Raw genomic sequence first — 11536 nt, 5'->3', positions numbered from 1 at the left:
TGCCTCTCTGTAGCACAGGAGCATCCTGATGTGTTTATATACTTGTTTTGGGGCCAACAAATGGAAATTAGGTAGAGCAAACAGAAAAAAAAAGTTTCCCAAAGAGACCAATTTAAATACATTTTAAAATTGACACAAAATGCTGTTTAAGAGTAATATTTTCTTGCGACATTATAGGAAGAGCTCTGGACTGTTGTCATGCTCATCAAAGTAGGTTAATCTACTTTTTGCTGTCTCAAGAAAACTCTGGATGTTTCATTATGTTTTTCTGCCACCCAGTGGCTTAGATAGGCACTCACAGGAGTGCATATCAAAGCACTTGACTTGTGCTTAGATATGTATTTTATTGAATAGTATTTTATGGTAATTTTTCATAAGATACTGAGAAATACCAGTCAGGCAAGCAGGGGAACAAAACAACTCCAAAACAAGTTTGTGTTTTACTTTTACATGCTGCATTTAAAATCGCTGTTGTGTCTATTGTTGCATATTTGGCCATTTTGTTTGTCATTTTACTTTATATGCAAGATTGCTCAGTGAGCATGGAGTGTCTGGGATGTTTCTAAAGGTTGGTTCTATGATAAGAAACAAGAGCTATGTCCCAGTGGGCCCTGGCCTTCGTGTTTGTACAAATAAGCCATATCCTTTAGCAGAATATCAGAAAGAGAGAGTATGTTTTTTGATGCTGCTTAATAATATTGCAATCTATTTATAGTCTTTCACACATGGTACTGTACAACCTCTGTTGTTGAACATGTTCCTTTTGTGCTTCAATTACGAAATTGCAAAAAATTAAAAATAAAAGTAATTATTGTTGGTTTATATTGTAAGTTAACTTGTAAAATATCAACCCATTCGTTTCCCTAACAACCGAAGGTAAATCGGTTTTTAATAATGGAAAAATCTAGAAAGATAGTGACTGTCATCTAATGTTGCATTTAAGGGATCTGTTCTAATTTCTAATTTAAGCTTGTTTAAGTGCAATTAAAATTTTTAAAAAGAAAATAATTTTGAAATCAATTTTTTATGTGTTTCATCTGATTTAGAAATGACTGAATGTGTTTTAGTTCAGCCAACAGATAGGACGTCAAAGGGTAAATTAAACTTGTGAAACTTTGCTTTTAACAAAGCTTGTGAAACTCGACTCCGACATTTTCGCGGAAAATTGAACGCCACATAACTTGAACGCCGATGACGTAAACACGTAAACTGCAGTGTTTGGTTGTGGTCGGAACAGAGGAAGCGAAGAAGGGGATCAAGGAAACCTCTAGCATCGTAGATAAACACCCCTGAAGACGTGTGAACCCAGCGGTCACACAACTGTAACTACACCAAAAAGAACCGTAAAAGGGTCCTTGACACAGCGAGGGTCAAGATGTCTGAGACATACGGTAGGTTTGGTGTGTAAATGTAGTTGTTAAACGTTCATGGCTCTGTCCTGTATTCCTATGTGACAGGTTGACTCTTAGCAACGCCGCTAGCTAGCTTGGTGTAAATACAGCCGACGAGATGTTTCATTGCGTTTATAATGAGTATTTTAAACTTATAACTATCATTTAATTGAATTACTTTGAGACCTCTGCGTCTGTTAGCTAACAGTCTAGTCCTGCAATGGAGGATTATGTTGCCCCGTTAAGCAGTCTGTGTAACGTGAGCAAACAGATGGAGAGACGTTGTAAGTGAAAGTTGACCAAACTTCTGACGAAATGCAACAGCTCTTTGTCGGGCCACAAAGATGGTTCTTGCAGAAAATCCGATAATCTGGTTGATTGAATTTTAAGCCAGAGGGATCCACGTTGGCTACAGTGACCTCCCCGTATTTTTGAGTGGTGATGGTTTAATAAGAAGTAGCCTTTAGTCCGAGGCCGAGAAAGAGGAAGCTCCGCGGAGCTACGGTTCATTATGCCGCAGTTACCTGTAGATCTGCAGCAGCTAAATGTGTCGTGCATCAGTTCCCCATCCCGAATCAAAACAACTGCAAACTTCTCCTTTTCATAAAGCGGGAGATGCGTAAAAACCCAGCCGCTACCGTTTCAATTTCTTTTACTTGTGCTAATATTTGCCAGTTTCCTGTTCGCCTTCGACTCTGTCTGATACAAGCTCCAAAAGCACACATCACAAATGTTTTGAAATGCCACACCATCATCACCCTCTCCTGTTGCACGCCCAGTCACACTCTCGCCGTCTGTATCTACTTGAATTCCCCTCGCCGCCTCACTTCTTGTATGAAACTTCATCCATGGGGGTTGTATCTATGAGGAAAAGTGCCAGCACTAATGGTAGCTGTAATGGCCTTTCATCGATTTCTGCCTCAGTCTCGCTACACCGTCTTCACTGAAGGATCGGTTCTGCAAATGGCGAAAGCATCATGAAGCAGTGGTTGCATGTTAATTGGATGCAGTAGGAATTTATGGAATATTTAATTCATGTTTGCGTGTTATTGCAATGGAGTTGTCTGTGGAACATGTTTAAAATTACAGAATGAGAGACGTTTAAGGTGAAATCTGAGTTCCTACTGATGTTGCAAATCTGGATGAGAACGGCCAAAAAAAAAAACCTAAATCTATCCATCTAGCTATCCATCTACTTGTCCGTCTGTCTTCCTCATTCATCCACTCACCATTCATTTAATGATTTATTCACTCATCCAGGCTCTTTGTCCATTCATCTGTCTGACCCACCAGTCATTCATGTCCTTTGTGCCTAGAGAAGGGCAATATGGACTTAAAGTTTTATCACAGTATTTTTGCAGTACTATTGTGATAACAATAAAAATGACAATAGGAACTATTTGTTACTTATATTTTAGGTAACTGTCTGGCTCTGACTGCATGACAGAGCAGTCGTAGTCCGACAAACACAGATGCTGCTTTTGAAAACCATGTCCATTTGGAATGCTCCTCTTTCGGACACAAATCACATAAACAAGTGTGATTTGTATCACTAAACCGCATATGGTAACTGCATTTAGTCATGCTTTTTGATTTATTGATATGTATTTCAAACATCATTAATTGGACTTTATTGTGACAATGATGAATGAAAATTCCTATAAGAAACGATACATGATGCAAGACACGATAAATGCTCATCCCTATTCCGTCATTCCTATCATTTCCTCATCTCTTGCCGTACTTTTGCCTCTTGACTATAAGTTCCTAAAATTTGAGTCTGGATAAAGCCTGGCATTTTAACAAAGAGTTTTGTAGGAACCCTGGAAATACCTGCTTGATGCCTTTCTTTTAAGCAGCAATGTTAACAAATCAGTTTTTGTTCAAGCTATACAAAATGGTTCTGAAATCCAAAATATAGAAAAGATTTTTTTTTTTTTAAATCGTGTGTGTGGTGGCGTTAGTTTTTGTAATACTTATTGCTTAATTTAGGCAACATGTGTCCAGATGCCAAATTTTAATCTCTAATTGAAAGCATTTCATGTACAACTTCCACAGTCACTTTGACAACTCGATGGCTATTTGCAGTTCTTATGAGGCAAGGTATAAGGTATGATGTCTGAAAAGCTGTGGCAAGCTTTTAGAACGGAAATGTCACCTTTTTATCTTATGGAAACTGTGTGTTTTGCAGCAAAACACTTCAATGCATTCACTGCTGCTAATCAGGTGGAATAAATCTGACCTCTAGCTGGTGTTGTTATTGGAAACGCCCGTCTCAACAATGATGCACCATAAACTGAGCTGGTGAAGGTGGCTCCAAAACCGCACAATAAGTAAATCTCGCAGAAAGACAGAGTTTGCATTATACTGGTGAACAGCTCACAGGAGCTGGGTAGCCTGAGTGGTCTGCCCTTGATCCTGACAAGAAAACCTGTTGGAAGCTGCAAAATCGTTGAGACTGGGTTTGGAGGGGGCATCTTTCCAGCGAGCAGAAACTCTGACATGATGAGGACCTACAATTAAATGGTTTAATTCAAAGCTTTTTCAGGTGTTGGTATGGCCCAGTCAAAGTCCAGGCCCAAAGCCAACTGAAAACTTGTGGCAAGATTTTGAACAAGGCTGTTCACTGACGCACTTCATCCAGGCGAATGAGTCTGAAATATTTTACAAAGAAAGTGGGAGAAAATTTCAGGGCTAAACAGTATTAGAAGTGCTCATAATGCGATTATTGAATATTCCAAGGACGATTTTGTCAACAGTAATTTTTCTTTTTCATTAATACAGTTTTAGTGACCATAGCCATATCATATACAAAACTTATTAATCATAAGTGGGCATCTAGGGCGGTTAGACCATCCATCTGGATAAATATGTAATTGCTATGCTAACTGTGAAAACTCGACTGTTTACACAAAATCATATACAAACCAAGTAGTCCTTTCAGATTGTATCATTGCTAACTTTGATATGGCATTGAGAGTTAAATTGAAACCTTGACAGACTTTCAGTGAAAGGTGGTTCAACAAAATATTGACTCAACGGTTCAGGTTTTAATCAGCTAAACATTTTGGAAGCCGTTTATTATTTTTCTCTTTTGCGTCATAGGTGGCCGCGCACAATTCCTCCGATCGATATCTTCAAAGTTTTTGTCTATGTCCAAGTTTGTTTGTTTTTTTCACCGTGAGACATGAAGAGTTTGCTTCACTAAAACCATTTTCAACCTCCGACAAACAACCGCAGCCTGTACAGCCTCAGAGATTCACATGCAAGGTTTTCTGATTAGCAGGGCGATTGGAGGTTGGCGGATGCAGTGAAAGTAATGACTTTAACAGGATTAGGAGTTTATCCGAGGCTTGTCTCTGGTGCAAAGAGCCGACAGCCAATCTGCTGCCGACGTCGATGATTGAGCTCTGCCTCCTCTCGTCTTTTTTGCAGACTTCCTGTTCAAGTTCCTAGTGATCGGCAGTGCTGGTGCGGGGAAATCCTGCCTCCTCCACCAGTTCATCGAGAACAAGTGTAAGTCTCAGTGAAAAGAGGTCAGCCGTCCTCCTTCCGAGAGGCAAGAAAAAAAAGATTCATTGACTCACTGAAGAATGAAACCACGACGGTGTACGCCAGTCCTGTTGTCTGACATTTAGTGCAGGGTATTGATAACTATACTGTACATATTGTACTCCGCAGCTTGAAACTAGACAGTTTTCTACATTTTGATTTTAGAGTATGTGATAAAAATTACACTTTTTGAAAGCACCCTGATTGTTTTGACAGAACAGAACATTATATCTTCATAAAAGTCAATGTTGTTCAAGTGTATATAATAAACCTGTCACTCAGAATGAAAGGGACGTTTTGTAAAACAGCATTTAAACTGTTAGACTATAAAACTGTCGAGATAATGTAAGCAGTACAGTTAGCTCCAAGGATCTCGCTTAAATAAAACTTTACATTGTAAATGTTTCAAGTTTTCACATGAATCTCTAGTTTAGTGAATGTTTCAGTTTTTCCTAATGAGATCAGGAGAGATGCAGGAGTCTGAACAAGTATTTTCCCACTTAAAGATTTCAGATTTTTGTCACACACTTCAAACAAAGTTTGCAAATCCAAAAGTTTCAAACGCACAACACAATAACGGCAGATGACATCAGGTTTAAAATTGTGGGAACACCTATAAAGCTGTGTCCTTCTTTACTGCAGTGTAAACTGCATAACTATGACATTTCTTTGTTTTTAATCTATCCCATCTCTCCTGTGCAGTCAAACAGGACTCCAACCACACCATCGGCGTGGAGTTCGGTTCCAGGGTGGTCAATGTCGGCGGGAAGACGGTCAAACTGCAGATCTGGGACACTGCCGGACAGGAGCGATTCCGGTAACGTCTCGTGAATCTTCCTGCCGAGGTTTCGGCAGTCTGTGAGCGAGATGGAGGGGTTTTCATCGAGCCCCACACGCAGAGCGACAGTCAGGCTCGTCACAATAGCAGATTTTGCTGGGCGATAAATTGTCCCTGAAGTTATTGCGATAAACGATAATATTGTCACTTTGAGACCATTTTCAAATACTGTAGTATAATAATAGTAATGGCATATTAATGTAAGTACAAAGTGTTTCATTTCTAAAGAATATTTAGGACGTTTAACATGTAAAAATCCAAAATAAACAAACAGAAATAGCTTACGAAGGATCTGTAACCAAAATTTAGTTTCAAAAAGTATTTATCTGTCAGCGTACACAGGCAAAAGTGTCAGGTAGGATTTTTGTAAAAATAAATAAATAATAATAATAAAAACCACATCGTTCTGGATGTCAAATGTTTGCAGCATTTTTCAAAATGTCGGTTCTTCAATGATATTAAAGTGGACCATCTCTTTGACAATTGTTCAAAAGGAAATTATTAAGCTAATTTTAATTCGTCGTGCGACTAGTTGAATTATTGCCTACTCTGACAGTTCGTTTGCTCTCTGAAATTATTTTAGTGTATTGAAGTCGAGTATTTACGGGAAGAGAGCGTTTTTGTCTTACGTTGCGTCTTTTCACAGTTCTGTGACACGCAGCTACTACAGAGGAGCAGCTGGAGCCCTCTTGGTCTATGACATCACCAGGTAATCATTGCACTCGTTAACCTCACTTCCTGTTTTTTTTTTTTTTTTTAATGTCCTCTTATACTTGAAATGATCTGTGTTTATTTAAAAAACAGAAGAAAAAAAACAACTCCGTGATGGTAGCCATCCAAAAGCAAATCATTTTGATCTGTTGCAGTTGCATCTGGCTGGACTCAAAATTGAAACGTACTGATGTGTGAAGCCCAAACTGCAAATAGTTTTCTGCTCTACTCACTTTAGATTAATTTCCTCTCTGTCTGTTTTTATAAAATATGAGTCATAACTATTATAGAGTCTCCATAGTCGAAAATGACTTAAGTAGATGCAGTGAGACATGAAGACGAAGAATAAAGGGTTTGTGAAATTGAGGGAGGGGAGCGAGGCAGAGAAGGAATGCGATCCAGTTTGGAGTTTCTGTCACCAAAGGGAGGTCTCATCTGTGGGCAGCAGGGAAGCAGGCGGCATTCTTGGACTTAGGGAAGGAGAACGACCATGGGAAGCAGATTGAGGTCGAGTCGCCTCATTTCATCGCCGTGCGGACAAGCAGTTACATCAGCCCGTGCTTGTCGGTGAAAACAGCTGTTAAACATTAATATACAGGCCTACACCCTGTTTTACCTCACTGACCTCATGTTGCCATAGACACCAAGGCACGCAACGGGCTGTTGTTGAGCAATATTATGTGTGTCACGTACCGCTACGTATGTATGTGGTAATTACCAACACGTCAACACGGGGAAAAGGCTTAGATGAACCGCCATATCTTAAAGGTTTGCAGTTGGGCCGCTGCAGGATCTTGTTTTGCTATAATCTTCTCCACAACGTTCCCTCTGTCCTGCCTGCTTTGTTTCTTGGTCTTCATGATGCCATTTCTTCCCACTCATATAGTCATTGTCAAGTTAAAAATGATGAAATGCAAGTTTGTACTTTTAATCGAACGAAATCTGGAAAAAATACCCTTTGTTCGTTTCATACTCTGCACTAAAACTGCATTCAACTTGTCGCGTTACAGCCGTGAAACGTACAACGCGCTGACCAACTGGCTGACGGACGCACGGACACTAGCGAGCCCCAACATCGTCATCATCCTGTGCGGAAACAAGAAAGACCTGGACGCGGAGAGAGAAGTGACGTTCCTGGAAGCCTCGCGGTTTGCTCAGGAGAACGGTAACTAGCGTTGGGTTTATCTCGCAAAACGTTTCGCGGCTGTATTCGACTCGTGAAATTCTACCCGCACGTTTTTGCCTCGTACTCAGAACTAATGTTTCTGGAGACGAGCGCTCTGACGGGTGAAAACGTGGAGGAGGGATTCCTGAAATGCGCTCGCACCATCCTCAACAAGATAGATTCAGGTACACATTTAATTGGTTTGGTAAAGACGGGGACCTCTGCCAGAGTTTGGATATGTTTAATTTACTTTTCTTTGTTGACATTTTCTTTCCTTTTGGTTCCTTTTTTCTAAAGGGGAGTTGGACCCCGAGAGGATGGGCTCAGGAATCCAATATGGAGACGCCTCACTGAGGCAGCTGCGGCAGCCGAGAGGCACGACGACGCAAAACAAGCAGCAGTGTAACTGCTAGGGGTCGGACTCCGTCCTTACTTGAACCCGCTGGCCCATACGGAGAGACCGCCCCCTACAGGTAGGTAGCGAGACATCAACCGAGGCTGGATCACATCACTGTACAACTCCCTGAAACTGATGAGACAACGTCCGTTTCTCCTGCAGCTCATCTCCAGGTGTTTTTGGGTGTGTGCGACTGCTGTCTCATGCACTTTAGACCACCTGGATCAGTGTTGGTGGGTTGGGGGGCACTACTTTGATGACCCCTGACCTCCAACCTCTGGTAAGCCTCCTTACCTGAGTGGTTCAGGTTTTTATCCCGCATCTGGACTGCTTAACCCCCCACACCCCTCCCTCTCGGTGCGAAGACGGTGCGATCACAAAGAAGGCACTCCGTCATCAGATGCCAGAGGAGGACAAGTCAAGGGTTGTTTGTTTTGAGCTTCTCTCCTGTCGTTTTTACGTCTTCGCTTTCCCACGCTGGTTTTAAGCCACCCTAAGATGTTTTCCTGCATTTGCACTTCATTGACTGTAAATGATTGTGAAGCTCCTTCGAGCATTTTCATCACTCGGCCTCCGGCCGATTAGTTAATCAAAGCAAATCGTAACCGATAGTGACTCTGTGATAAACGGTCTAAATGTGTACTCTCAAAAGAGGTCATCATCTTCCTCCATAGTTTGGCTTAAAAATGTCGTATTCAGGTTTCTATCAGACGCCACGTCTGTGGTTTGTCATCTTATGATGCTTCTCATTTGATCAGAAAATTGAAGAGTAGTGGGGTTCGGGTGGAGCTCAGTCAGACCCAGAGTGTTCAATCGTTGAGTGTCTCAGTGGAAAATGCTTGGTTTTTGAATTGCAAATGCACCGTAATGACGTAGAGCGATGGCTTTTAGGTTATGCTCCATACTTTAAATCCACAGTTTTGGTCAGACGTTTGCATCCTTTCATCCACCACATTGATTCTGTTCTGTCTTTTTTTTCTGCAGTGATTATATACCATACAGTTGCAATGAGTTTTAGAAGCAAGAATTGGGAGCACCAATGTGAATTGATTGCGGCTTTATTTTTTTTTGTAGTCCACACAGCGTCAAAAATTACATGTAAACCCTCAAATATAAACACACAGTAATATTTGCATACGTTTCTCTTTGGGTGATGCAGAGAAACTACAAGTTTTGAAGCCATAAAGACAATAATTCTGCCTGGACGTTTTTGCCAGTCTTCTCAAATTTGTTTCGGGACGGCTCAGATTCTTTGAGCAGAGTTTTCACATCTTCAGTAGGGTTCAGATCTGGAATCTGAATCAAGCTTCAGATTCCAGAAGCTTGATGTCAGCCCGCTTTATCAGCTCCAGAACCAGTTTTTTTATCTGCGTTTTGAATCGCTGTCCTGTTTAAAAACACTCAGTTGTGTCCAAGTTTGAACCTACTGTTGATCTGAGACGAAGCTGAAGAATTTGTAGCTAGTCAGCCGTCTTCTTTTTTGTACCCATTTTATGCAGCACCAGCATAAACGGCAATGAAACAGACATCAGCATAATGCTGCCACCACCGTGCTCGACAGTTTGTTCTGTGTTCTTGGGTTTTTAAGCCTCACCGTGTCTCCTCTAAACATGCTCCCCCTCCACAGTTAAATCTTTGACTCTTCTCTCCTTGTGTTCACATTTCCGTCGAGGTTAAAGGTCGTGACAGTGGAGCGACCATTGTTTGTTTGACAATGGTGTCCCAGCATCTCTCTGAGCTTTCTGGGTGATTCTTGACCAGCCTAACCAATTTCCTTTCATTGAAGCTGATAGTTTGGGTAAACCTATTAAAATTTATTTAATAAGCTGGCCCAGTATCCAATCAGAATTATTATATATGCACACTTGTATTTACAATTTTACATCTTCACAGGTGTTGTTTCCGAAGCCATTCAAGCTGTATGTTCTATAATCATTTTATTCTCCAAAGAACACTTAAAACAACTAATTTCAGCCCAAATTAAAAGGCGACTATCTGACCTAAACTGTGTTTTACTCCACCGTTTCACTCCCGTCCACGTCAAAGTGCAACAAAGGGGAAATTTGATTCCCAAAGATTCCAAACATGTAAATATTGAGCCATATTAAAAAGTTAAGGCGGTAAGACCTCTGTGATGTCTAGTCCTAATTTACTGACAGATTTGGAGTCGTTTGCCTTTTTATTTTAAAACCAGTGTTGTGCTCCTCTTCCTGGGCTTTTTCCTTCACGAGCTCCCAATGATCCACACTGCTCTCCACGCTAATGCTGGATCAGGAATCTGACGGCGAGCACAGCTTCCTGCTGTTGGAAGTTTTCACGCTTCCTCAGATTCGTCATCGAGCTTCGCGGTCAAATATTCATGTGTGGTTGTGTGGGGAAGTGATGATTCAGAAATCTGTTTGCAGCCTTAAAAGTAACTACTTAAGCACACAAACTATAAATAAGTATTAGGGTTATTTGGAGGAAGAAGAAAAAGGTAGATTTTTTTTTTTTATGCATTTTTCTGAATTCCCATTTGAGAATAAAGTTGAAATGTCGAGAATAAAGTCAAAGAGCTTTGTAGGAGTGTCAAAAGTTTCATTTGAAAATAGTCAAAATATTGGGGGGGAAAAGCCATTTTGGTAAGATTAGAACATTAGAGAGTTGAAATGTAAAAAACTTTCAAGAACATGTGACATATTGAGAAAAGACAGATTACCTTTTCAAATTGTTGTGGGAAAAAGAAAACCTTTTCAGAAAGAAAGAGAATGTCAAAGGAAAATTGGAACTATCAAAAATTGAGGTTAAATGTGGGGGGTTGGGGGGGGGGCATATTTTCAAAGAATAAATTGTACAGGTGAGGAAAACATTGAGACTGTAATTGTTAAACCAAACAAAGACCCACAACAGTTGTACAAAAAAAAGAAAAAGAGCTGCTTTAACACAACACAGCAGTTTGGAGTTTTGTCCGTTGTTCTTTCCACTCTGAATTTTTCAAATATGAAGTAAGATTTTGACACTCTGGGAAAATTTCAAACTTATTCTTGATACTATGACTCGATATTTCAACTTAAAAAAAAAATCTGTTCTAGATTGTTTTAGTGAGCCAACTCAGGTTATAAATTACTTTGTTGGGTGGGAAATGGAAGCAGAATTTCCACTGAAAGTGTTTCCTCTGTCTTCGGATCACCGAGGCAGACATTCTGGTGATGCTGGGTGGGGAATCGGGTTCCAACCTCAGTACCTTTCCAAACCCCCCACCACCACCTTTCTACTAAAGAGACGGGCACTGCTTGTGTGAATCGCCCATCCAATGGTTGATGAAAGCAGCCAGCTAAACGTTTGTCTTTACCCTGAATTATGAGGTTTTGTCCCTCCAGGCTCACGGTGGATATTTTAACCCGAGTGAGTCGGCACACTGAAGGGAAACTCGGGGGGGGGGGGGGGGGGGGGGGGCTTTTTTGTGTTTTTTGGGTATAAAGGGGGGGGAAAATTTTTTGTTT

General features: G+C 40.8%; 1 protein-coding gene and 1 long non-coding RNA gene across 2 annotated transcripts in view; one reads left to right on the top strand and one right to left on the bottom strand.

The window, feature by feature from the left end:
* The first annotated feature begins 1203 nt into the window (after positions 1 to 1203).
* rab4b (RAB4B, member RAS oncogene family) lies at positions 1204 to 9171 on the top strand. Its single transcript, XM_015018182.1, has 8 exons — positions 1204 to 1391; positions 4827 to 4907; positions 5646 to 5760; positions 6428 to 6490; positions 7503 to 7657; positions 7747 to 7842; positions 7955 to 8130; positions 8217 to 9171. The coding sequence occupies exons 1-7, from the start codon at positions 1376 to 1378 to the stop codon at positions 8068 to 8070; spliced, it is 642 nt and encodes a 213-aa protein (XP_014873668.1). The 5' UTR covers positions 1204 to 1375; the 3' UTR covers positions 8071 to 8130; positions 8217 to 9171.
* The window catches only part of LOC106936924 (uncharacterized), a 19367-nt gene continuing 16850 nt past the window's right edge, over positions 9020 to 11536 (bottom strand). The window contains exon 3 of the long non-coding RNA XR_001422260.1: positions 9020 to 10049. This is a non-coding gene — a long non-coding RNA (uncharacterized LOC106936924). The remainder of the gene's footprint in view (positions 10050 to 11536) is intronic.

This window comes from Poecilia latipinna, unplaced genomic scaffold (genome assembly GCF_001443285.1).
Source record: "Poecilia latipinna isolate Pla-1442-1.1 unplaced genomic scaffold, P_latipinna-1.0 Scaffold2243, whole genome shotgun sequence".
In the NCBI taxonomy this organism is placed as follows: domain Eukaryota; kingdom Metazoa; phylum Chordata; class Actinopteri; order Cyprinodontiformes; family Poeciliidae; genus Poecilia; species Poecilia latipinna.
Note: the sequence above shows the minus strand (reverse complement) of the source record. Positions and strands in the feature narration are given on the sequence as shown.

Excerpts from the sequence above, each read along its gene's own strand:
- rab4b (XM_015018182.1), top strand. Across the intron at positions 4,908-5,645 it reads CCAGTTCATCGAGAACAAGT|TCAAACAGGACTCCAACCAC; the intron begins GTAAGTCTCAGT and ends TCTCCTGTGCAG. Across the intron at positions 6,491-7,502 it reads TTGGTCTATGACATCACCAG|CCGTGAAACGTACAACGCGC; the intron begins GTAATCATTGCA and ends GTCGCGTTACAG.